Below are 27,372 nucleotides of genomic sequence, written 5' to 3' on the forward strand. Positions count from 1 at the left end.
GCAGAACAATACTTATATTGCTGCTGAGTAAATTACTTTGGGACATTGGATTTGAAATGTGCTATGTAAATGTTGCATTGCATTGTGTTGTACACATGGTAGCTGTGCCTTCCCTATAGAGTGCTACCTCTTTAAAAGGCAACCCTTTATACACCAGAACCAGTTACTGTATAAGGAAGTGTGGTCATGCCTCCTATTTGCCCCATTATGCTATTAAACTAGCACTTGCATTCTTGTTGCGGAACACAAATAGCCTCTTGCCTCTATCTCCTGTTATAGAGCACTGTACCTTTTAAACCCATTTTTAAATGAGGCAAATAGTTTCCTCTTGGTATATGGTTGCAGTCAAGCCAAGTAGTTTGCATAAGATCTGTGTGTAATAGCACCCCCCTGTGTCTGTCTGGGTTCAGGACAGCCCTCGCCGGCCTGCCAGCGCTACACTGAGACCAGGAACATCACCAAGGGAGACTGTCGCCTTGACAACGTGGAGGTCAGCTACTGCAGTGGCCAGTGTCTGTCCAGGACCATTGTCATCCTTGAGGTAGGGCAGTGTGGTTAATAGGGGGGGGTTATTTAACCTCGATCAGCCATATGTCTCGCAAAATCTTTGTGAGAGCATGTGTCTACATTTTCAAGTCATTGAGATAATTATATGGGTTGTTTTGTGACACTGCCAGTTTAATTATTATTAATTCCTTAGCAGACGCCCTTAACCGGGGCGACTTACAATTGTTACAAGATATCACATTATTTTATTTTTACATACAATTACATTATTTTTACATACAATTACCCATTTATACAGTTTTTACTGGAGCAATCTAGGTAAAGTACCTTGCTCAAGGGTACAGCAGCAGTGTCCCCCACCTGGGATTGAACCCATGACCCTCCGGTCAAGAGTCCAGAGCCCTAACCACTACTCCACAATGCCAATTGTTGTTTCACAGCAATGCTGCAGATTTCACAATGAAGTAAAGAGCTTTGGTAAAACCTCTTGAAAAAGTTCACTGTTTGTTTTTCTGTGTGTGTTTTTACTAAATCTCTCTGTCTCTGTATCTGTGTATAGGAGCTGTATCTGCAGACTGTGTGCGTGTGTTTGTACTGAATCTCACTCTGTGTCTCTGTCTTACTATGTTTCTGTGTATATAGGAGCCGTACCTGCAGTCCCTGTGCTAGTGTGTGTTTCTATTGAATCTCTGTCTGTGTGTCTCTTTGTGTATATAGGAGCCGTACCTGTGGTTCCTGTGTGAGTGTGTGTTTCTATTGAATCTCTGTCTGTCTCTCTGTATGTAGGATTCGTACATGCAGTTCCTGTGTGACTGTATGTTTCTATTGAATCTCTGTCTGTCTCTCTGTATATAGGATTCGTACATGCAGTTCTTATGTGACTGTATGTTTCTATTGAATCTCTGTCTGTGTGTCTCTTTGTGTATATAGGAGCCGTACCTGTGGTTCCTGTGTGAGTGTGTGTTTCTATTGAATCTCTGTCTGTCTCTCTGTATGTAGGATTCGTACATGCAGTTCCTGTGTGACTGTATGTTTCTATTGAATCTGTCTGTCTCTTTCTGTATATAGGATCCGTACCTGCAGTTCCTGTGTGAGTGTATGTTTCTATTGAATCTCTGTCTGTCTCTCTGTATATAGGATTCGTACATGCAGTTCTTATGTGACTGTATGTTTCTATTGAATCTCTGTCTGTGTGTCTCTCTGTGTATATAGGAGCCGTACCTGCAGTTCCTGTGTGAGTGTGTGTTTCTATTGAATCTCTGTCTGTCTCTCTGTGTATATAGGAGCCGTACCTGCAGTCCCTATGTGACTGCTGCAGTTATCGCCTGGACCCCGAGAGCCCTGTGCGTTTGCTGAGTCTGCAGTGTGAGAGCGGAGGGACAGAGTCCATTGTACTGCCAGTGATCCACAGCTGTGAGTGCAGCCGCTGCCAGGGTGAGTAACACTACCAGCCACTCTGAGACAGGATTGCTGTACAAGAAAGATCCTTTACCTGCCTGTCAGAGGCAGGATTACTGTACAAGAAAACTGAGTGTCTGCTGTTGATTGCAGATGTGATCATGATAGCAACCTCTTAGCTTCTCAAAACATTATTGGTAATTTATTATATTTGAGGGATAATGGCATTGCTGTAGCGTGTTTCTCAGTAATAATGAAACCACTGGGTCAATAAAGACCAGATGTCAAGTGCATTATTTGCAGAGTGTTTGATAACGCAGCGTTCTTTCTGTGTTCGGATTGCAGGTGGAGACTCTTCCATGCGCTGATGCTTTAAGGAGGGGACGACAAAGAAAGCCTGTGCTTTGTAAACTCTCTGAGCCCCTCTGCTACCCTGCTGAGAGACCTGCCTGTCTGAGAATAAGTGTGCAGTAGTCTGTGTAGTCATTATATGACTGGACCTTTTTATAGTATTTTTTAAGAACCCTAGGAGATGTCTATTCTGTACAGTTTTGCATTTCTAATAAATATTAAGCAAGCTTTAAAATTCTGCTGTTGTGTGTTGTCCTCATGTTGTGTTATTAGAGGGAGTAGTTTGACATGTCATTTTAATACTTGTGCTTGTTTTACATTTCCTCTTACTATTTTACAGTGTGTGCAATCATTCCAAGTGGTCATTTATAAATGCTAGTAATACCATTACTAAAAACAGCAGCCCTTAAAGCAATATATTCAGTTAATAATTAGCCTATAGTTTCATGAAGCTAAAGCCAGCATTTACAAAAACAACAGCACAAATAAACAGAACTCCAAGTATTATTATTATTATTATTTATTTCTTAGCAGACGCCCTTATCCAGGGCGACTTACAATCGTAAGCAAATACATTTCAAGTATCACAGTACAAGTAATAATACAATTAAGAGCAAGATAAATACAATGACTTTGGTTCAAGTACTTAATAAATGGACATCGTGGCAACCAGAGTAATCCCAGGGCTTAAAGGAATGAGCTACGAAGATTGAGGAACTGAATCAGTTTAGCCTGGAACAAAGAAGAGTTAGGGGGGACGTGATTGAAGGGCTCTTCCAGGCACAGCCTGCAAAGGATGGAAAGCTCTGATCTTCAATTAAAGTGATTGTCCAAGTTTAATGCAGGGCAGAAAGAATGCATAAACAAATTGAACAAAGTCCCTTTCAAATCCACAATATACTGCATTGGAATAAATAATCAAATGTATTCTTAATTATTTATTAAAGAAACAAAGTACAAATGGGAAAGTTCTCCCTTAATGTAACTTTGAAAAGATAAACACAAAAGCATGTGTCACTCCTATACAGTTTGGAATACACTGCACACCCGTGTCATGTCATATTTTACAGTAGTTATTTATGGACACCTTTTTTCCCTGTCTTCAAATACTCTGTACTTAGCAATATCCACTGTCTGTTTACCTAGCTTGTCTGTTTAGCTGCTGATTTCACATACAGGTCTGATGCCACTGTACTAGCAGAGATAGTGTAATGCATGTTAATGATTACAATATTTGTGTTAGCTATCTTATCTCTCTTTCTATCAGCCTATATATATATATATATATATATATATATATATATATATATATATATATATATAGGGTACACATCAATAAGCAAATGTAATTGTTTTCCAAAGATAGCCACTATAAGAAAATCAATCTTCATTTAGCGCAAAACGAATAAGTCGAAGAAGATTCGTGTGTATCTATGGACTAGAACATAAGAACATAAGAAGAACATAAGAACATAAGAAAGTTTACAAACGAGAGGAGGCCATTCAGCCCATCTTGCTCGTTTGGTTGTTAGTAGCTTATTGATCCCAGAATCTCATCAAGCAGCTTCTTGAAGGATCCCAGGGTGTCAGCTTCAACATCATTACTGGGGAGTTGGTTCCAGACCCTCACAATTCTCTGCGTAGCTTATCTTTATTATCATAACAGTAAATAAATGTGTAAACATTTTAAATGCGGACCTTGCTTTAAGCTTTTCAAAGATATATTCTGAAATGAGAATTAGAGAATTAGGTACTACAGATGAGAGAAAAAAAATAACATAAATGTGGGGCCTTATTTTTAAGCAAGTGACAGGTTTGCTCCCTTTTGCTTGGTAGCGGTTGGACTGCAGGTTATTATGGGTAATACATTTAGTTGTACCAAAACCTGGATGCTGCTCATGGTTTTCTATGGAGGTCAACCATTCTGGTATTGCTCAGTGACACATGTTCTAAAACCACTGCTTCCTGAGGAAACGGTTCACGGGGATCCTCGAACCCTGCCCTCGCAGTTAACTTTGCGTGAACTACAATTTCAGATGGAGGCAAATGTGCAACTTTAAAAAGTTGTAGTATAATGGCATTGGTGTAGCGTGTTCCAAGGTAATGAATTGGGAGTGACTTTATTGACTCTGGAGTTGCATTGCCTCAACACACCACTGCAATGATATCATGCCTTGAATATACCAGGGCTTACACATTCCTTTTTGAAGTCCTGTTCTATGCTTTTTAAATCTTACTCTTTCTAGGTTAATGACCAAAACCCACATGCTCTAACTGCACTGCCCTTTATTTCCAGGTGCATGGTGGACAGCAAGTATGAAACCTGTAGCTCCCATTTTGTGCCTCCCAGAACCAACAATACAATCAATTTCATTGTTGGTGCTCCAGTTCAACACGCTGTCCCCTCCATTTTGTACCTGCTCGTCCACGCTGGGTTTTGGCACACCTCCTGTTGGCACCTGGTCATGTTTACTTCATGGCTGCCTAGATCTCTTCCAATACAATCAATTAAGGTTTCTTTCGTAACAGTGACACCAACGCCACGTTCACACCACCTAAAACTATATTGCCAGCATGTGTTGGAAATGTGACTTTGCATGAAGTGAATGGCAACCCAAGGTTTTAATGCATGTGATCGTGCCATATTTAGCTAGTGTGGCCTGATGCTCATTCAATGTAGTTAAGATGTCTGAAACACACTGCTTGCATGCATGGACACAAATGGTTGGCTGTAGAAGTTGACGAAGTCGCTCCCCAGTAATCTGGTGTATAGTTTGTGTCTTATTGCTAAGGAAATTCTCAAGGTGAACAAGTACTACATGCACTGCACAATGGTGGTAACCAGCAACAGCATGGTAACGCAGAGTATCAAGTCCTGCCACTATGATAAGAACGTGAAAAGGTAGGTTACATTTAAGAATTCTTGCTCCATTGCACGTATTGGGTAGCTCAAGATGACGGTAACAATTATTGATGTGTTTTCAACACATTGCAGACTAGGCAAAAACGAGTTGACTATACGAGTCAGCCAGCTACCTACACAATCGGTACAATGGGCTTAAAAAAAGTGGGATGACTTAAGCCCCCCCAAGCCTTATGGCAGAACCACCTCTGAACCCATACTGACCCTAACTCAACCCCAACCCTAACCTTAAGCAACCCCAGCACTAAAACCTAACCCTAACCCAATACCTAACCATTAAGAATCATCTGATGCGGGGCAAATCTGCCCCCAGAACAAAATTCATGGCAAATAACTGAACTGAGTGCTGTGACTATGGGAACTGTTCCTATCAACACCAGCCCTGAAGTGAGGACCCAGCACGAGAGTAGCACAGAGGAACAGGAAATGAGTTACAGCGCTGAGAAGAGGATCAGGAGCAGAAACAGCACAACTGGTGCTCAATGGCAACACCAGGAACAGCCGCATTTGCCGAATCCACATTAACCCACGTTAAGTGTCGTTGGATACCCCGGAGTAAAAGCTACTGACATTCACTTTATGGTGCGAGACTACTTTACAGTAACATGAGGCTGCACCTACCCTCCGGCACTGCAGGTGTCGCTGTATGAGAAGTGTCCTCACCTGCTACCGCGTTTCCTAAGCGGCGAGTGAGTTAGTGAGTTTAAACATGGCAGCGCCCGGTATGATACCCGTGGGTCTGCGTGCCGGCTGGAAATTTAATGGAATTTTGGGTCTGGTCGGGAAGACAGAGAGATCCAGTTGGACTTGGAGTAGTCGATACCAGCTCTCGCTGTCCAGGCAATTTGGTACTGAGAACGGGAATGAAGAGAAAGCAGCGGCGGGGGCGGAGATGAGACGAGGTGGGTTGAAAGACACAGTGAACTTCGGCACTATGTATCAAAAATTACATTAATTCAAGCTATTGGAATACGAGTTAATGAAATGGATACACGTTGTTAAATTAAACTGACTCGCATCTGCTGCGAATTCAGAGTGCTCAGGATGACATAACATAATGACACCACCATGTTCGCTGCTCAGGTGCTGGAACTAAGGCAGACATTGTCGATGACAGATTAGGGGTCAAATCATTTCCAAAAAGGTTAACCTGTGTTGTATAGCTCTTTTCAGTTTGAATGAACGTCGAGAGATTTTAAAATAAACTAAGAGTGGTGAAAATGGTATTATGTCGTGTGCACAACTTGCATGTCCTTTTAAAATGACTACTTTGTATTTGGTCTCTCTTGTGTTGTTAAGATAAATACAAATGATGAAGTTCTTTTCAGGCTGGGATTATGCACTTTATTTCTATATTATATTATGAATGTCCGCTACTTTATTGAAATATAGCTCAGGTAATAAAAAAAAAAAAAAAAAAAAAAAAAAAAAAACCTAAAACAAGAAGTGCTTCTTTCCCTGTAAACTGTTCTCCAGTCCTGTAAGCACAGGACAAGATCAGGATCAAAAGTTTACTTTCGAAATGTGTTTATAAGGTCTTCAAATGTTTTTAAAAAAGAAACCTCTCTTTAAACATTTCTATACTTTTCTTGACCAGTTCAACCCTGACCCTAACCCCAAATACTCTCAACCCAACTTAAAAAGTTAGGCTGAGAGTGTTATTAATAGTGTGTTACTATAGTGTAAAATGACTGCAGAATTAAATAAAGTTAATTCCATTTTGTGGTATATGATGTCACAGAACCCCCCCCCCCCCCCCCCCCCCCATTTTGTGGGCTCAGTGTTACTTTTTGATGATGCACTACATTAAATTATGAACATCAAATTAATGTGCATGAGACTACTTGTGTGCTACATTTATATGTATATGAAAAAAAGACTAAACATTTTTTTATTGTCATCCAACCGTATAAACACTACAGCTGACCTCTATTTGACATGTATATCTTTGGCTGTGGTTACATTTTTAATTATTCTAAAGTGCTAAATTGTAGTGGTACATTTTTTTCTTTTTTGATTTCTTAGTGTTCCCCATGTAATTGTAATGCTGAGTGTGCATATACTGGACATTAACCTGGGACTAGTTACAGCAGGTTACATAGCAAAGAAAAAGACGTTGAGAAAGAAGTGATTGTCATTACTTATTGGGTTTCTTTTAGTATTTCTAAAGAAAATAATCCCTTATGCTCTACTGATCTTACTATCTCTCGCCTGCAGTCCGCAAGGATCACCTGAACGAGTTCCCTCAGCCCAAGAACCTGCTGCACAACGTGATCTCACGGGCGCTTGGAGTCTCGGACCTCAAAGAGCTCATTGTGTACAGCTGCTCCGAGGGGGATGTCAAGGTGAGTCTCTGTGCTGAACCCTGAAAGAACAAGGACGTGAACTGCTCTATGTGGATACAACTGCACCACAAAACACTTAACCCACTTAAAGTGATTTTAACTAACAAAATAATTCTATGTTATCCACACCATGCAGTGAAAAAGTGGATCTACATTGTTTTTTGACAGTTGTATATTGTATTGTATTGTATTTAGTGCAAAATGCCTGTGTGTCCATAAATCAAGTCTGTGTGTGTGCATGTGTAGGAGTGTACCATGTGTGTGTGGTTGGGTGTGTGTGTGTGCAGAGCTAGCTAGTGTAGCCTGCCTGAGGACATCACACTGTCCCTGCATTCCAGTGGGGTCTGATCCCCATTCTCTCTCTATTTCAGAAAGCTACTCTGCAGGTGAACTGGCCGAGAAAGATTGAGGTGGAAGGATTTGGGACTAAGAAGATTGATGCTGAGAGACGAGCTGCAGCAGCTGCTTGTAAAATATTAAAGGTATTCTGACTTTGGAATAATAGACAGCTAGCTCAGTGCAGGATTGTAGCTCTGGTATAAGAGTGGAGGAGGTTAAAGGTCAGATCAAGCCTGATAGAAAGCAGAATTAAGGTTGGTTCATACTTCAGACTCAGACATAATTTCTGAAAATGAAAAGGTATACAGACCCACCACTGTTTAGATGGATTGAATGCACACCATGGTGTTAAAACTAATAGGCTAAGTATCCACCATGATCAGCCTCTTCAGCAACGTTAGTTTATTATTGAACAGAGAAGATTAGTTCAGATATTGTACATCTTACTAAAGTTTTCATACACTGTGTTGTATGTGCTCTGTGCACTGCCATTGCTGGTAGTGTCACGTGAGCTGTTCAGTGTGTTGACTTGATATGTAAATAAATCCTGTTCGCCTGCGAGGCATATCATCTTCAACCACTGTCTCAGTCTCCTGCCTGTCACTCAGCAGCAAATGCACGCACCCACATGGCAGATGTCTACTCTGTCACAAGCATTAATACCCTGTATCTTTCTAAACAAGGAATTTAGGGGAGCTCCCTAATAAAATCTGAATCTCAAAACAATAATTGTGTGAATATAGCAATTGTTACAGCTGTGTATAATGGTATTTAAAACAGGATTCATTCATCCGACTTTGTACATATCCGCCCTTACTCTGGTCCCATCGCAGTCGGGTACACGATGGATTACTGTATTTATTAAACTAAACTAGCGCTGTATTAGAAGGTTCAAAGGTAATAATAATAATAATAATAATAATAATATTTAATAGTAGTAACAAGTGACTGTGACTGATAACCTGCTTGGAACGGTGACTGTTAAATTAAGTTTGTTTTGCCTAAGTCTGCTGCAGTTAGTGCTACTGCCATGCAAGCTTACTCACAAGCAGCATCAATTACGTGTAAATAAACAGTGTGTATTTTTATTTTGATTTAAATTATAAAAACATGATTACTGTTCTACGTAATGTATTTTTAAACTACATATGAATGTTTTATTCCATTTATATGGTTTACCTGTAAAATAGGATTTTCAATCAAATATAAACAAGTAGCTATGGTGACGTCACCAGTACATTATGCAAATTAGTACTATCGAAGGTTCGAACCTTCCTTCAGTAATGTGTTCTGAACCTTTGAAGGTCAAAATGTACCCTTCGTTGCAGCCCTAAACTAAACTGTACATGAGAACATCTGTGATTGTTTTAAGTAACTATTAAGTACTCTTTTTAAATCATCTATGTCTGACATACTTTTTAAAACCATCTTTACCAGAGGTATCTCATACCATATTTCCATTAGTCCTGTGCTGGATGAGAAGGAACCTCTGACCTTGTTTATTCCCTGACTGCCCCAGGAGATGGGGTTGCTGAGCCCTAAGAATCAGCTCTACCAAGCGAAGGAGTACCGCACCCTGGCAGGAAGGGTCCCGTCTCGCTCCCGATCTCTCACCGATGAGGAGGAGGAGGAGGGGGGCTGGGAGCCGGGGAGAGAGGTGGAAGAGGAGGGGCTGCTGGATGTCACTGACTTCATCTCGGACCCTCGGAGAGAAACGCAGGTCTCCACACCTACCGACAGGCAGACTAACCAGACAAGAACTGAGCTGATTAGGTGGGAGAAGGGGAGATTTCAGCTTGGGTTTGATAAATTATAGGTCATGAAGACACTCTCGGTCAGTCAAAACAGATATTGGAACATTCCAGTTTTATTCTGCTGTAAGTGCCGTCTCATGCACGGTAAACTCCCAACTGACAAAAATTGTGAAGGCACGGATAACAGCATTAGCTATTTATTTAATTAAAACAAGATTAATAACAATACTAAAAGAAACTTAAAAATTAAATGACAAATGTGTCCGACTTCAGAAATACTTCTAGTCGAAAAGCTCGCCAATTAATTTTGGCGTTTCTTTTTGTATTTTTCATTTAACTTAACTGGTTGTCCAGTTCACTTTTTACAAATGTGAGACTACCGATTGCTGACTGCTCAGCTCCAAAGTGACTGGGCCTACAAATTACAATCAATCCATTTTCAAATTCACTTGCTCACTTTGCGCCACAATATGATATTCTATAATTGATTGCTCATGCTCATTGCTCGCTAGGGGTGTAATGATTCATCCTGTATCGATAAATCGTAATACTTTCTTTTAGGGGATGTATAGTATATCGTAATAGAGGCATGTATCATTTGTATTGTGATACAAGACCAAGAGCACAACATAGTTCATTGTAATTCACCAAGTGGTTCTTGAAAGTGTGTTTTGTAGTTGGTATGAATACATACTATGTAACTCATTTAATTTGTTTAATTTAATCTAACTCATTTAATTTGTGTCTCTTAACAAAATAGTCATTAAATGATGATTTTATTATGCATCATAAAAGTAGCCCATCTGGACCATCCCATGTACGGCGATACATATCGTATCGTGACATTAGTCTATCATTACATTCCTATTGCTTGCCACGTGTCTGGTGTAAGGAGGGCTAGCCACAGTATTTTTGTGATGTCCTTGTGTTGCAGGTTGAAAATAATAAATGTATGTTTCTTTTTCTTATTTTTCCTCCGTTCCAGAGAGGGGCAGGATGATGGCAGTGGGTTGCGTGCACTGACCCACTTCCCAAACCCTAAAGCACTGCTGGTCAAAGTCTTCCAGGTGGCCACCTCCACCTCCAGCACTGCAGTGAGTTGTTCTCTGTCCTGGGAAAGATTAAGGGTTCAACTAATAAAGGATAGGAGAGACAAGGTCGACAGGACATATTAACGGATAGAAGAGACGATCAACAGGACATAGTAACAGATAGACGAGACAGGGTCGACTGGACATAGTAACGGATAGAAGGGACAGGGTCGACTACAAGGGAAGGAAAAGTATGTTAATCGGTGGTAGTTCAGAAAGCCAGGACTAGGTGCAGGGCCAGTGTGAGTTTCTAACCCTACATATTATGAATCTATTTAAGATCAAACATGGTTTGTAAATCAATTCAAACTGCCTGTGATTGCGTATAAATATTAAACAACTTTTTTTTTCAGGATTTTTTGAAATACAGGACTGGAGGGGGCAAGTCTAAGAGCTGCGAGCTGAGTGTTCAGTGGCCTCACCCCATGACCTTCACAGCTAGGGGGCGCAACAAGTCTGAAGCAGAGAACAGGGCAGCAGCGCTTGCCTGTCAGAAGTTAAAGGTACGACACAGTGTGCAATATTTACTTTTATAGCTGCTGTACAGTGAGGGATTGAGTGGGTAATGCACTTAATTGTATATGGAATAAATTCACCTACTGTACTCTAAGACCAACACCTACATTTGGCCTGCATATTTCTGATACTAGTTAAACATTTAGGCAAAATTGTCAAGTTTTTAACACGTAGCTATCTTGTAAACATTTAAACTCTAAACAAATAACAGCCCTACAGTAGACACCAGTAGTCTGTATTCACGTTGCCTGCTCTCCTCCCTTACCTGTGCAGGAGCTGGGTCTGATCGACAGGAACAACAACCCCCTGACTCACGCCATGTACCACCTGGATGTGATTCGCGAGCAGGGGGAGCGTGAGAGGAGACCCTGCCGCGTCGAGGTCCCCCCCGAGCTACAGGAGAGGATCCAGCGATACCTTAACAAGGTGAGGCTAGTGTGACAGGGTGGGGGCTGGCCTCGAACCAGGAACCGCGCACTCCGTCAGCGAGAGTCTTAACCACTGCGCAGAAGAGACTGCGATGATTGCCCTAAAATGTCCTCGGCTAGCTGTAGGAACCCTTATAAAAGTTTACCATGATACTGTAGCAGTTCCCTTTCAAGTACGAAACGTAACCATTGCTGAATGGGTATTTACCTCCTAAAGACCCTAATCCTGAATACTTTATACCAAAGCTGTTCTTTTGAGTCTGTGACACAGTCGTGACCTCACCCCTGAGCAGGGTGGGACAAATCACTTTGTAGACTGGTGGCCAACATTTTCAAACGGGGACTGTATGAGGAGACATGCATATTTTGCACATGCATTACTTTTGCATGCTTTGTTTTCATATAATTGGTGTGTTTTTATTTTTTATTATTATCTTTAATTTGATTTACCATTTGCTTGGCAATATTTCTGCAATTACAGTGTAGAGAGTTTGTTTATGTTTTAGGCCTGTACCCAGCTTGGGTTTAGACGAGCGCATACTTTTCACAATCAACATCGTCTTCTGGTACTCTGGGTAAGAGAGCAACCGTTATAAGCAGATGGGCGGGGCATTCATTCTCATAAAAATCCTGTCTACTGGGTCATTAAAACTCTCTGTGGTTAAGGGGAGGAGAGTGTAACGGGCAGTGTTGTGTGCTGCACATCAAAGATAAATGCTGGATTTTGACCCCTGTTGGTGAGATTAGGTTACGAGCTCTGCAGCGGTGGAAATAAGATTTCTAATACAGAAGTTTCAACCATTCCAGGTTTTACTGTGAGCTTGATAAGCCACGGTGTTTACACAACAAGCTCTGGTGTGTCTTCCAAAACTCATAGTAAAATCAGGATTGAATCAAACTGCTATGCAATGGGAGTCTTATTGCCATCCCTGTCTTTGTGTGAAGGAGTGTCTCCTACTCTGTTGTCTTAAATCCACTTAATTTCTAACTATGTCCTCAGGTCCCTGGTTTCTGTCCTGCTCTTCTATTAGTTAGGGTTAACTTAAAGAGAATTCTTCTTGTTGACAGTATCCAGTACAGAGTGGATCATCGCCGCTGCTCCCTAGCCCTGCAGTTCTGGACCTGGGCTCCTCCTCGGAGGAGGAGGAGGCAGAGTTGATCACGGACGCCATCACAGGCCGGTCATACACGCCACTGTCTGAGGGGGAAGCGCAGCGGATCAGCCAGTCCCTTCTGCGGCAGTGGGAGGCAGAGGGTGTCGGGGAGGCGCTCAAAGAGCTCCCTGTGGACTCTCACAAGGAGCGCGTGGTCACAGCCGTGGAGGCCGGCCGTGTGACGGTCATCGCCGGGGAGACGGGCTGCGGAAAGACCACGCGAATCCCACGCTTCATCCTGGAAAGCCACGTGCTGCAGGGCCGTGGCGCACACTGCAACATCCTGGTCACGCAGCCACGAAGGATCAGCGCAGTGTCCGTGGCACAGCGTGTCGGCCAGGAGCTGGGGCCTGCGCTGCGTAGGAATGCAGGGTTCCAGGTACGAGTTGTACTCCGGCACACCGCAGGGTATCTGTGTGTTTGCCCTTATAAAAGCTTATACTGCATTTAACATTTTAGCAACAAACTGTCAAACAACCAGTTAACTACAATGATTATATGTGATGTTTCTTCTAGATAAAATAATAAGTGATGGATTGGATTCATAATAGGTCAAAGCAAGTAAGATATGGTGTTGAAACATGTGCTTTTACCGCCCACCGTAAATACATTGTATTGAAGGTCACGGGTAGCTGTGTGTTTTGCTGTGGTGTTATGTAGTGAAGAGAACTCTATGATCGTCTCCACGTGGGCTGCTAGTTAATCTGGAGAGCTTGCAAAAATCTAAAACACAGAAACATGTTTCCCAGAGCAGACCGAGGTTCTACTTTGAGAAACATTTTGCCTTTAACCAATCGGTGACATTGATCATGTGACTATAAAAGATGGTGAATCCTACAGAAGATGACATGGTTTGGAATCCTGCTACAATCAATCGTTTTATTGATATATGTACTCTGACACATTGTAGCATCATTTTGAGTAATTCTTGGTCCTACACGCTTCCGCAGCGCCTCAGAAGTGTCTGGATCCAAACAAAATTGCAATAACTAGACTATAAAACGATAAAAGACTATGGTACGTCTATCTTATAGGGCAGCACCACTCGGTGCAATAAGGATTTCTTCCATTTTTGGAGCTTGCAGAAACATTTCTATAAACAAACATGTTTATAGAAATGGAAACATGTTTACTCATGTATTCAGGGCTTTAGACTCGGCAATCCAAACAAATCCAGGCAGCTGTTTGTTCACTTATTTCACTTGGAATGGTAAATTAGCTCAATCAACACCAATGACCACCACCTGCGGAGACCTTAATCCGAATAATTGGTTCATACAGCACTACTGTGTTGTAAAGTGATCTCTATTTTCTGTAGCTCCCCTGCCCTCCTATGGCCTGCAGGTTCATCTGGAGTGCTTGCAAGTCGGTGTGTGTTTCAGGGATAGAAGTAAGACTCCCATTGCATAGCAGTTTGATCAATTTCTGGTTTTTACGATGATTTTAATAAGACACATCTGAGCTTGTTACCCATACAGTGTGACTGATCAAGCTTGTAGTAAAAATTGCAGTAGGAGTCTTATTTCCATAATTGTTTGTGTTTTGAACGTTGTCGAGAGTTGTGCAGTGCAGTAATCTCTCTGGTTCTTTTTCGGGCCGCAGGTTCGTCTGGAGAGCTCCCTGCCCCCCCGTGGCGGCGCGCTGCTCTTCTGCACGGTCGGGATCCTGCTAAAGAAGCTGCAGGGCAACCCGCGGCTGGAGGGCGTGAGCCACGTGGTGGTGGACGAGGTGCACGAGAGGGACGTGAACACTGACTTCCTGCTAGTGTTGCTGAGGAGGGTGCTGGATGCCAACCCACAGCTCCGTGTAGTGCTTATGAGCGCCACGGGGGACCTTAAGAGGATTGCACACTACTTCGGTAACTGTGAGGTGGTGAAGGTGCCGGGGTTCATGCACCCGGTCCAGGAGCATTACCTGGAAGAGGTGCTGGAGATGATGGGCAGAAACAAAGGCAGGGACTATGATGTGAGTGGCTACGATAACCAAACTTCTTTTAAAGGCAATCCCTAACCTGTGGCAGCGCCCGAGCGGTTCTTTTGTATTCTGTGTTTGAGGCGGCACTGCGCAGGAATCAGGCTCTCGCTGTGTGGTATAGTGGTAAACTTCTCGGGTTTTACACAGTTGAAAAATAATTAGCAAAGGAGTCATTTTAATGTTCTGGTGTTTAATAGCTCAGCTCTACCTGTTACTAATTGTTTGGGAACTGGTAGCCATTTTGGCTCTAAACCAACCCCCATGGTCTGATCCCAAATGGCTGCTGGTTATGGAAGCCTCTCAGAGACATTTAAAATACAAGCTTTTGATTCAGGGATGTAGACCTTATCATATTCTGGTTCTTGACGGGTTCAGTTCAGCTCACTTTGAACCATCCCTAACCGTGCTGCTGTGTTTCCACCAGGAGGACGAGCCCTCTCCAGACCTGGACCTGGTAGCTGATGTGATTGAGCATGTGGACAATCACGGGGAGCCAGGTACAGTACCAGCTAACCTTTACCAACAAGAGCAGTCTTGGCTTTAAATACACATTATAAGTCACGTGCCCATTGGAACCTATTAGTAGCAGCTACACTTATAATTAGCAACACTTAGTCTTTTTTTTTTTTATTTAACCCTTTGCCGACATTACAATTCCGACATTACAATTTTCCCTTTCCGGTCCGATGCCAGATCCTGTCCGACATATCATCAAAAAGACGTAAAGCACAGGTCCCTAGTTGTTTTTTCTCCGGAAGAAGCCGAGAAAACTATTCAATGGCTGAGTGAGACCAATAGAAGCCGAGAGAAGCCAAAAAAAAGGGGGGGGATCTGAGCAATACACATAGCCCCGGCACCACAGAGATAACATGGCCATAAACAAACAAGATAGCTGCTTCCGCATCCAGTGCTCAAAGAATATCACTGCCATTTGCTGAGCTTTTTGAGATGTTATAGTAAAAAAATAATGACTTAGATCGCATTATTGAGGAGTTTGGTGGTAAAACGAGTGATCAGGAGATGATTTATCGGTATGCACGACTATGAAGAGGTATGCGAAAAATACAGCAAACAAGTGGTGGTGCGGGGCTGGTGATGCAGTACTGAGTGTTCTGTTGATATGCAGTGCCTTTTAAACCTGTTTTACTGTGAAAAAAAATACTTTTAAACAGAGTGTATAAAATAAACCGCGTGTGAAAATAAATTGGACCGGACGCGCTGAATAAATGGACCGCTAAGGGCTAAATCTAGAGACCTGTATCTAATCATAACCAGGGTTATGGTTTGGTTTCTTAGCAATACTGTTTGGTTTAGGGGATTTTTACATCCCATTTCAGTATAGGAGGTTGTGTCAGCAGGGTAAGTTCTGGTACAGGACCACCCTGCAGCACTGGGCTACTTATAGGCAACTTTTGTTAGCTGTGATTTATTTTGCAGTTTTTGTGTCTCTTTGTGGAGTACTCTCGCCTGTGTGCTGCACTATTGCTGTTACAGTCACATGGTTTTGGTTCTGTTCGACCCTGCACTAGGAGTTACCATCGCTGGTACCCTAGTGGTGGCTATCTGCACCTACAACTGCAATACAGTAAATGTTGTAAGTACACCTCAGGCACCTATGTGGCATTGTAAAAGCAGTTCCTGTGCTTCTCCCATTCTGTCAGTGAATACCCACAGTCTCCTTTCACAGACACCAATCTTTTGTGTCAAAATGCTTCACATGCAGTCCTTCATTCTCACCATTTACGTAATTTTTAAACTGTGCTAATTTGACCACAGGAACGATTTAAGAATTACAATGGACGGGGGCTCCCGAGTGGCGCATCCAGTAAAAGCACTTGCTAGAGTGCAGGATGCGCTCTATAGCCTGGACGTCGCCGGTTCGAGTCCAGGCTATTCCATAGCCGACCGTGGACGGGAGCTCCCAGGGGGCGGCGCTCAATTGGTGAGCGTCGCCCTGGGGAAGGGAGGGTTAGGTCGGCCAGGGTGTCCTCGGCTCACCGCGCACCAGCGACCCCTGTAGTCTGACCGGGCGCCTGCGGGCTTGCCTGTAAGCTGCCCAGAGCTGCGTTGTCCTCCGACGCTGTAGCTCTGAGGCGGCTGCACGGTGAGTCTGCAGAGTGTAAAAAAGCGGGCGGCTGACGGCACATGCTTCGGAGGACAGCGTGTGTTCATCCTCGCCCCTCCCGAGTCAGCGCAGGGGTGGTAGCGGTGAGCTGAGCCTAAAAATAATTGGGCATTTCAAATTGGGGAGAAAATAATAAAAACTAATTGGCAACAACTAAATTTATATAAAAAAAAAAAAATTACAATGGATACTGCACAGTATCTTTCCATCTGTCTGTTTGATTTTGAACACATAGAAATGCCTTCTGCTTTTTACATTTCCTGGTAATCCCTGTCATTTTTTTCCCAGGGGGGATTCTGTGTTTCCTGCCCGGCTGGCACGATATCCGAGGAGTTCAGCAGAGGCTGGAGGAGAAGTTGGCATTCCGGAGCGGGAAGCAGCTCGTCTTACCAGGTGAGGGGGAGAGAATAGGGGGACGGGGGAGAGGGGAGTGCGAGAAGGACAAGTCTGGGAGAGGAGAGTGTGGAGAAGGGCGAGGGAGTTGGGGATCCTCTTTGTAAAAACAAGTAAAGAAACTACTTTTTTTTTAAACAAGCGCATTAAGTGAAGTTTGTGGAATTTGAACCAGTTGTGCTAAAGCTCTCCTATCCTCTCCCCCTCTCCTTTTCCCCTCTCCTCTCTTTCCTGTCCAGTTCACTCCAATCTCCCTGTGATGGACCAGCAGGCTATATTCCAGCGCCCCCCGGTGGGCTTACGTAAGATTGTCCTGGCCACAAACATCGCAGAGACCTCTATTACCGTGGATGACATTGTGCATGTGGTGGACACCGGGGCCCAGAAAGAGCAGCGCTATGACATGCGGACCAAGGTACTGACTGTTCGGGATGTAACGATACTCCATGGTCACGATATGCAGGTTGCGATACGAAATGAGTCACGGATACATGTGATGGTCCTGATGAGATGCTTGTATAATGCATAATAAGATCAAATGATGATTTATTGAGGGACAATTTTGTTAAGACAAGAGTTAGGGAGAGTATGTATTCATACCAACTATATAACACACTTCATTCAAGAACCACTTGGTGAACAAATAGCAATGTTGTGCATTTGTTCTTGGATCCACGATGATGTGTTACACCCCTGCTTACTGCAAGGTAAATAACAGACCTGCCACCCTGTCTGTATCTTGCAATCCTTGTGAACTACTACTAGATACACCCCAGGGAATTATGCACAGAAAAAATCAAGATTATGCAAAATTATGCAGTATCTCTGTACAAGTATGTGCAAAGTAACAAAATAATTGTATTGGGTTCTTCTCTCGTACTGGATATCAAAATACTAGCATAAGTTTAAAAAATAAACAAAAAAAAACAAGAAGTAGAAGTCTTTCTAAATTGCCAAGATTGAAATAAAGGAACACCAGCTTTTTCAGTTTGTCTTCCGAAAGAGAACGCCTCCTATCAAACAGGACGAGATTATACAGCGAGTTGCTGCACTCGGCATCAGCTGTATTTGTTACTGCATTTATGTATCTGAAAGCTAATGTTTTCAAATTAGGAAAACAGTCAGCTGTCTATGACCAAAACAAGTTGATGTCAATTTCCCCTGGCGGTAGAGAGTGGATCGCATCGGGTGCCACCTTCACAGTGTACAAAGCAAAACAAAGAAAATATTTTACTCTCTCTTTTGCTGATATATTTGCAACGTGGGAGCTTTGTTGTGCCATTTTCTGGCAAAATCAATCAATATTCTCTTTATCCTGAACCAGTATTTTTCTCTATCATTCTCTTAACTGTGATATAATTTAATATTATGCGCCTATGCGTGGTGATACGTTTTATGAGTAAAATTACGCAGGCGCATAATTGCGTAATTCCCTGGGGTGTAACTAGAGTCCACCAACTAAGAGCTACCAGACTAACCCCAGGGGTTAAAGGAATGAGCAACGAAGACAGGTTGAAAGTACTGAATCCATCCTGTTTAGAGCAAAAAAGAATTAGGGGGGTATTTGATTGAAGTCTTTAAAATCTTCAAGGAGTTGACAAAGTAAACTCTAACTGATACTTTAAGCACAGCACAGAAATCGGAACCAGCGGACACACAGTTTTAAATTAGGTGGAGATAGACTTAGGACAGAGGGTAGGTGACACTTTACAGTGTTGAGGGTATGGAATGGGTTACCTAGCCATGTTTTTGATGCTGAATCATTGGGGTCATTCAAGTCCCAACTTGACTTAATTTTTTTAACCAATCAGCTACAACATTTCTGACAGATTCTCAATATGATGAGATCATTTTCCTGATCCGTGTCTTGTGTTCATTCCCTGCTCTGCGCTCTGACAGGTGTCATGTCTGGACACAGTGTGGATCTCGCGCTCCAACATGACCCAGCGGCGGGGGCGAGCAGGGAGATGTCAGCCCGGACATTCCTACCACCTGGTACCCCGGCGACGTCTGGAAGCTATGGAGACGTTCCCTGTCCCCGAAATCCTGAGAACACCCCTGGAGAACCTGGTGCTGCAGTGCAAGATTCACAGCCCGGAGAGCATGGTGAGAGAGGGAGGGAGGGGGAGAGTGTTCCTCTGAGTTTCATCTCAGGGAAGCACACTGCTGCTCTTGCTTTTTATATACCAGAGAGGAGATGCTGGACCCTATTCATAAAGATTAAAAGTATTAAGTAATATTTTTAGTTTTTTAAAAAGTATATATAAACCTTCTCTAAGATTTGCTTTGAAAAGTGATAATTAATTATTCTAACCATCCTTCTAAAACTGTTGAGAAATAGTTTCATGAACTGCAAATCTGATTTAATTAATCATAATGACCTGTAAATTCCTATAAACAGGTCTTTTAAAATTTACGGCCCACTGTATTTAGTTAGGAAGTGGTCTGAAGGTGTCCCACCTTTAAGCACCACAGTCAGACATTAACCCATTCATTCCTCTGATCCCTAGGCTACAGACTTCCTCTCCCAAGCTTTAGACAGTCCTGACAGGAAAGCAGTGATGGAGGCCGTCCAAAACTTGCGGGAAATCGGTAAGTGTTTATTGAATTTTTCTAAACAATTTCATTGGGGGCACTGCTGTTACGTGAGTGTGTCCTGGCTGTTGGTTCAGTGTGGGGCAGCAATTAAAAAAACAAAACAATGCTTGGGTAGATAGTCAGAAGTGTAGAATACAAATCAAAGGGCTGTGAGGAGGTTGTACAATGCACTGGTAAGACTGCACTTAGAATACTGTCTTCAATTCTGGTCACTACATTACCAAAAGGACATTGTGGCCCTGGAGAGAGTCCATCAAACAGAAACCAGACTATTTCCAGGACTTAAAGGAACGAGCTACAAAGATAGGTTGATGATGCTGTTGATGCTGAATCACTGGGATCCTTTAGGACCCCACATGACAAAGTTTTGAGTTGGCTGAGCTACTAGTAACCGGACGAGCACTGATGTGCCGAGTGGCCTCCTCTCGTTGTGTTTAGTCCTCTGTGCCCTGTCTCTCACTGCTGTCTTGTCTTCCAGGCGTGCTGGACGCCAGCGAGCAGCTTACAGCTCTGGGCCAACGCTTGTCTCACATCTCCACTGACCCGCGCCTCGCCAAGGCCATCGTCCTCGCGGCCATCTTCCGCTGCCTGCTGCCTCTGCTCACCATCGTGGCCTGTCTGACCCGCGACCCATTCCAGAGCAGCCTGAAGAACCGGGCCGAGGTCTCAGGGGTCAGTCAAAGGGCAGGGATAGGGAGAGAGGGCCAAGAGGATGGGGTGGGGAGTAGAGGACGGAGTGGGTCAGTTACAGTGGTCAGACCAGTTACCTTCTGCCAAATGGCTGCTTTTGTTTAATTGCCAGAAAATGTGTGCATCTGTGTATCTGTGTCCTATATAAAAGGATGCAGTCTCAATCATGGTTTATGTGTCTTTTATATAGTAGGGCAGTGCTGCAGTCTCTATCGGGGTATGTCTCTCTCTTATTGAAGGACCGACTGCAGTCTGTAATATTGTTCTCTCTCCATCCAGGCAAAAGCCAGGCTGAATGGAGAGAGCCGGAGTGACCACCTGGTGTTCGTGCGTGCGGTGGATGGCTGGAGGAGAGTGCTTCAGGAGAGGAACGCTGCGTCGCGTCAGAAATACCTGGAGGAGAACATGCTATATGGGATCAGCCTGCGTTTTATACACGGTCAGCAGGGGGGTTATTGTTATACTGTTGGCAGTAAGCACTGTATTCCCTTATAAAAGTTTAGCATGGTGTTTTTGCACTTTTGCTATGCCTTTTCCATAGTTATACTATGCATTTACCATAGATAACCCTGGTTTGCAATGTTTATTAACCCTTTAAGGACCGGGATCGAGGGGCATTTAGTGTCTAAAGAGCGGCCAGGAAGAGACAAAAGCAGAAACAAAACATCACAGAAACTTGATTAGAGCTAATAAAAAAAAGGGGGAACACGTTAAATCTGATGTATTTGACTTATAAACAATGTCTTGTAATCTGCCCAAACCATCAATATTTTTCAAGAAAACTTTCAGGAAGTATTGTAAGGTCCCTCGGGTCATTAGAATAATGCATTTTTATACATGTATCTCTAAGCAGAATAGATAATAAAAATGACTTAACTTAAAACCAAAAAATCAAACAAAAAATGAAATATTGTGTTGAAAAAAAGCAAAACATTCATATGGTTTCGGAAGTACTTTAAAATGTTCCCCAGAGTGTTCTGAAAAAAGGACACCATTTGCAAGATGCTACTGTAAAAAAAATATTTTTAGGGAATTTTTATAGGAAGAGAGTCAACTACAGTCAAAAAACGCCTGGTCCTGGGGGAGCATCTTGCTGAAAAATGCTTGGTCCTGAAAGGGTTAATATGCTTCACCCTGCCTTGCAGTTCTTTACAATGCTTTCCTATGCTTTACCTTGCTTTCACCATGCCTTAATACACTTTGCTATACTTTTACCATTATTGTGGCTATCAAGAATTCCATAAATCTTAGTTTTAGCTACACAAAATGCTTCTTACAGTACCTTTTCTTTTTAATGGATCTAGTATGTAAAATGTATACTAATCCTGGTTCATTTACTGAACAAGGTTTTTAAGACTGTGTGTGGTAGGTTTTGAGTTGAATTGTTGCTGATTGCTTTTGTGTTGCTTCTAATGCTGTAAGCTATCATCTTATGGAGGATATACAGACACAAATGCACACATTAAATCTGACAGCTGAAATATACAAGATCTGACCTATTTCATTTGATGACATTGCCACTACATGGTTGGACATTATTTAAGGGATCATGCCATTGCTGTGGCGTGTTAGGAGGTAGCAATGGAACTCACGAGTCAATAATTTAAGTTATTTAAACGAGAGTGTTTCATTATTACTGAGGAACACACACAGCAAAGCCATTATCACTATTCTACTAGAAGTTACTTTATTTATTTACTTTTGTCTGAAACAAGTCCTCTTAACTTTGAGAGCAGGGCTTGAGAGTCCATGGCATAAGGTGTCATCTTTCATTATGTGCTGTTCCGTTACTGAGAGCAGTGTCCGGCTGTTTTATAATGTAGGGTATGTAGAGTAATTGGCATCTCAGCCCATTGAATTGAATGTTAAAACAAGGGCTGGACACAAACCACAAACCATATGGTTCAATGATGAATGCCTTACCATTCAAATAAAGAGCAAGCTCTGGAGTCGAGAGGTAAGTACAGGTCTTTTTGCTGACGTTATTAACTCCTCAGCCGCTAGGAGGAGAATCGTTACAGCAGCTTGTGAAGTTTACCACTGTAATGAAATTGCATGAAGTGTTTTTGTTTCACGGTACTATAATCCTATTGTCTCCTTGTTGCAGGGCTGATCCAGCAGTTTAGTGAGAACGTCTATGATTCCTTCCTGGTGTCGGAGTCCTCTGACTGCACCCGCCAGTTCTCCCAGTGTAACCAGTACAGCCGGGAGGAGGAGCTGGTAAAGGGGGTGCTGCTGGCCGGTCTGTACCCCAACCTCATCCAGGTAAAGCACTGCCTCCTGTGACCTGTGTTACATGAGCTGTGATTTGTTCCCATCGTATGATACTGTGCCATACAATAAAAATGGTAAAGATTCATAATTTATTTTTTATTGGAATTTGTATTGCAATGATCGCGTCTTCTTTCTGAGCAGTCAGACAGAGGACTCACAAAGTGCAGGCATAGCAACCAGAGTCTTGAGATCCAGTCAAGCCTACACAAAAAACAGCAAACTGGAAACCAGAAGACAGAATGCTGCTCAACCAGTTTGAGAAGCAGAAACTATGCGTTGCGTTCTCCTGTAGTAAATACACACAAGGGAAACATTCCTCCGAAAAAAAGGTGCTGTCAGAGTAACGATTTCAACCAAATCAAAGATGGAAAGAGATTGCAGATGATGTTGAGAGATGGAGAAATCAGCAGAACCTGCTGCTGAATATGTTGCTCTACCTGTCACAGCCTGAGACCCAAATAAAAAAAAATGTGCACGTTCGGTATGTACTCTATTTGTTACCCTTACATATAATAATGTATAATAACATGCATGGAAGAATTATCTTTTGCATATCAACTCCCGAAGACGTGGAACTGTTTCCATTATAGTATGTTATTTGAGAATTGCTTTGAACCTCCTGTCAATGCTTCTCCTTCAGTCCACATTTAATAAATAGATCTTATTTATTCTGTCCCTTTAACCTCTGTAATCTGCCATTTTTAAATTTGAACCACGTGTTTTATTGTGTTTTGTGATTTGGTCTTTTTAATTTTCTGGACTGCCTTATAAATAGGGCTCCTGTTTTTTGGTTTTTATTAATTTTTCGGTGCTTATTTTTAGCTATTTGAGTTTTATATAAATGTATTATTTTTTTTTTTTTTTTTGAGGCTTTCGCTTTTTATATACTGTATGAAATTATTGTTTGGGTTACTTTCCAAAATGCTTGGGCGTTTTTTTTTCTGTCACAATATGTATAGTAACTCGACAGTACTTGCACACTTAAGTTGTAGCTTCTTTCTTTACTGTCTTCCACAACTAAATCCCTATGGTCACGGGCACATTCTTCTGGGGTTTTTGTGTGTAGGCATTTTTTTTTACATTTTGCCACAATTCTGTTTTAAATCCTCCGTATCTTAACTGTAATACACCATTAAATCCCGCTAACAAGCCTCCATTCCTGATTGTAATCTCGTTTTAAATCCTGCAAGCAGAGTCTCCAATAGAAATGTAGGAATGTGCTGTCACACAGTAGTTGGGGTGGGTTTAAAGTATTCAGAACTAATCAATGATAGATACAAGTCAGGAAGAGGGACATTGCCCAGCTGCACTGGGTAATGTATTTTTTTGTAGTAGGTTTTATTTTTTAATGGGAAAGAGGTGGTCAACGTGAATTGATTAACCATTTCCAGTGGTTTTCCGTTGTTTATTGGCTATACACCGATTTTTTTTTTTTTGCATTGGGAGTGTTTTATCGGTTTTTATCGGTTAAAACCGAAAATCAGAAGCCGTACTTTATAAATGAGGCCTTGGTCCCAATGGGTAATAAATAAATAGCTTATTTGAAATTAATTTAAAACTTTATTTTCACTAGACCTACAACAAATAAAAAAAAATTATTGTATGTTTCTCGCACACAGGTTAAGCGTGGGAAAGTGACGAAGCAGGGTAAATTCAAATCCGATAGCCTCGTGTATCGGACCCGGAGCGGCCCAGTACTCCTGCACCGATCCACTGTGAACCGGTGAGTCAGCATTACTCAGAGACACTCAGAGTCAAAATGATAAACTAAAGCTGAGCTCAGAATTAACTTTTTGGGGTAATAGAGAACTAATATTCAGCGTATGTTATGTACCAGTATGTTAATATTTGTTGTACATGTTTTAAGTAGAATAAATAAATTATTATAATGACAATAATAGTCTACCTTTTGACCCAAATGGTTGCTAAAAGAATCAGGGATGGTAATAAGACTCTTATTGCATAGCAGTTTTGCCATTCCAGGTTCTACTACAAGCTTGATTAGCCAGAGTGTATAACAAGCTCAGGTGTGTCTTATTAAACTCGTAGTGAAACCAGGAATGGATCAAACTGCTATGCAGTGGGAGTCTTATACAAGCATTCTCAGGGATGGGAATATCTCTTTGCCTGACTGCACTTTATATTTCCCTGTTTTCTCTTTCTCCCCCCCCCCCTCCCAGGGCAGAGGAGGAGTTTCCCAGTCGCTGGTTGACGTTCTTCACAGCCGCCAAGTCCAACGGGAACGTGTTTGTCCGGGACACCTCCATGGTCCACCCCCTGTCTCTCCTGCTGCTTCCTCACTGCAATGTCAGGGAGCAAGGTAGCCCCCCCAGCCCTGCTTTCTGCAGTGTTACCAGTACCTTATCAAGGAAGAGTGATGGCGTTGTTTCCAGACCATGTCCTGATCTTGATTTACAGTAAATAAATCTGGGAGCCAGTGCAATCCGGCACAAATTACCCTCTCAGTATAACATTTAAGCAACAAGCCATGACAGGGTGTGCAAGATTGTCTAATAATCGGGGCCTTGCAAGCACTCTTGCTGCGGTCGAACACATCCAGACTTGATTAACTTTAACATTGTGTAAGATTCTGCTTCTTTTCTGTCAGTGTTTAACTCCTATGTAATTATGAAATAAAAGGATGTCAAGTTGGATCTTAAAGGATCCCAATGATTCAGCATCAACAAAATGGCTACGTACCCCATTCCATACCCACACTAGACTTTATATCCAGTCTTTGAATGTGGTTTAACACTTTACATGCAACAGGGGTGTAACGATTCATTGCGTATCAATGAGTTGTGATACTTTCTTTACATGAGATATCATATTGTAATAGAGGTATGTATCGTGATACAAGAACAAAACCTCAACATAGCTCATTGTAGATCAACAAGTGGTTGTTGAATGAAGAATTATAGTCTTATAGTGGGTATGGATACTTACACTCCTTTTAACCTTTTATTACATCTTTGTATTTTAACAAATGGTCCATCATGAAATGATTATTTGATCTTATTATGCGTCCTACAAGTAGCCAATCAGGACCATCGCATGTATCGTGGTACATACTGTATCGCAGCCGCATGTCGTATCATGAGATTAGTGTATCATTACACCCCTAACACTCAACCCTTTCTCTGTCTGTCTCCCTGTCTTCTGCTGCAGAGTCTGGAGGAAGCACAGTGGTGTCCCTGTCTGACACTGACCTGGTGAAGCTGGAGTTTGCTCCGGAGACCTGGGCGGTTCTCCGGGATTTCCGTCTCTCCTTGCAGAGCATGGTGGAGCGCTGCCTTCAGCAGGAGCTGCCCGAGATACCGGAGTCTGAGCAGCAGCAGCATGGGGAACTGCTCGCCCTGTTGGTGGATCTGCTGAACTGCAGCACGGTGCCAGAGTGACTGCCTTACTGAATATCTAAATGAAGTGGCTTGAAGTCCTTTAGCCCCAGAATATGACCCATGACGATAGGCTGAAGGATCCATTTAGCCAGGAACAAAGAAGAATTAGGGGGGGACTTGATTGAAGTCTAAAATCTTAAAAGGTGTTGACAAAATTAACCCTAATACTTTGAGTGCAGCACAGAAACCAAGCCAAGAGGACACAGTTGGGAGTTAAGTGGACTTGGGAGTGGGTTACCTAGTCATGTTGTTGACTCAGAATCATTGGTGTCCTTTTATCCCAAAACTTAATCAGCCACTAGGAACCGGATGAGCATTGATGGGCTAAATTACCTCCTCTCGTTTGTAAACTTAATTATGTTCTTAACAGCAGTGAAAATTCACTTTTAAAAGCTGTTGATCCAGAGGCGCTTAGATCTGAATTGAGGCTTCTATTAAAAGCATGCTGCTGTGACATCAGATCTGTTTTGAAATTAATAGGGCAACTTTTTCTGTGCCATGTTATAATTAATTATTTAAGTCCCTCAAGAAATGTCTCCTGTTTTTCATAACAGGAGACATTTCTGTTTATAGAGAAACGAAACAGGAATGTGCCAAAAAAAGCCTTCTCCGTCAGCTAACGAGAAGGCCATTCAACCTATGAGTGCTCGTCTGATTCCTCACAGCTGATTGATCTAAAAACGTAGTCAAATTGGGTGTTGAAGGAGCCCAATGATTTCAGCATCAACAACATGACTAGATAAACCCATTACCCATGACTTCGACTCCAGTTATATGGGCGGCAGTAGTAGTCCCAGTTTTTAATTCCAGGCCATGTTACGGTAATGTTGCTTGATGTGCAGAGTGATTAGCACTCACCAAGGCAGGGACTGTCGAATGTACTTTGTTGGAACAGAATCTGGCATTATTCACGCAACCCATGGACTGGCGTTGCGTATTCTTATCGGCTGCTTACTGACTGCCAGAGAGCATGCTGGGAGTTGAGGTCTCTGGATCTGATTGCCTTAGCAACAGAAAGGAGCTGTGTTCTGTCTGTTGAAGAGCGTGCAGAGACCTTTGTTCTGTATCAGAATGACGTGAAAATGAGGTTTAAAATAAATATTTATTCCATTAT

The 27,372-nt window shown here is 42.4% G+C and overlaps 2 protein-coding genes across 2 annotated transcripts in view; both read left to right on the forward strand.

Annotated features, from left to right (window-relative positions):
* Positions 1–2,491, forward strand: part of sspo (SCO-spondin) — a 108,275-nt gene extending 105,784 nt beyond the window's left edge. Inside the window, exons 112-114 of the mRNA XM_059023438.1 lie at positions 411–541; positions 1,791–1,941; positions 2,251–2,491. Coding sequence (XP_058879421.1) covers positions 411–541; positions 1,791–1,941; positions 2,251–2,273 — 305 coding nt within the window. The 3' untranslated portion in view covers positions 2,274–2,491. The remainder of the gene's footprint in view (positions 1–410; positions 542–1,790; positions 1,942–2,250) is intronic.
* Positions 2,492–5,656: 3,165 nt separating this feature from the next.
* On the forward strand, positions 5,657–27,371 carry dhx30 (DEAH (Asp-Glu-Ala-His) box helicase 30). Its single transcript, XM_033998845.3, has 20 exons — positions 5,657–6,081; positions 7,397–7,524; positions 7,896–8,006; positions 9,383–9,636; positions 10,603–10,711; positions 11,062–11,211; positions 11,498–11,650; positions 12,721–13,185; positions 14,409–14,771; positions 15,205–15,277; positions 17,194–17,298; positions 17,538–17,713; positions 19,198–19,404; positions 19,809–19,890; positions 20,375–20,568; positions 20,866–21,025; positions 22,694–22,851; positions 24,480–24,583; positions 25,041–25,180; positions 26,029–27,371. Exons 1-20 carry the CDS (start codon positions 5,889–5,891, stop codon positions 26,256–26,258), a joined length of 3,555 nt encoding a protein of 1,184 aa, XP_033854736.2. The 5' UTR covers positions 5,657–5,888; the 3' UTR covers positions 26,259–27,371.
* Position 27,372: the final 1 nt, after the last annotated feature.

The sequence above is a fragment of the Acipenser ruthenus genome, chromosome 4 (genome assembly GCF_902713425.1).
Source record: "Acipenser ruthenus chromosome 4, fAciRut3.2 maternal haplotype, whole genome shotgun sequence".
Taxonomy (NCBI): Eukaryota; Metazoa; Chordata; class Actinopteri; order Acipenseriformes; family Acipenseridae; genus Acipenser; species Acipenser ruthenus.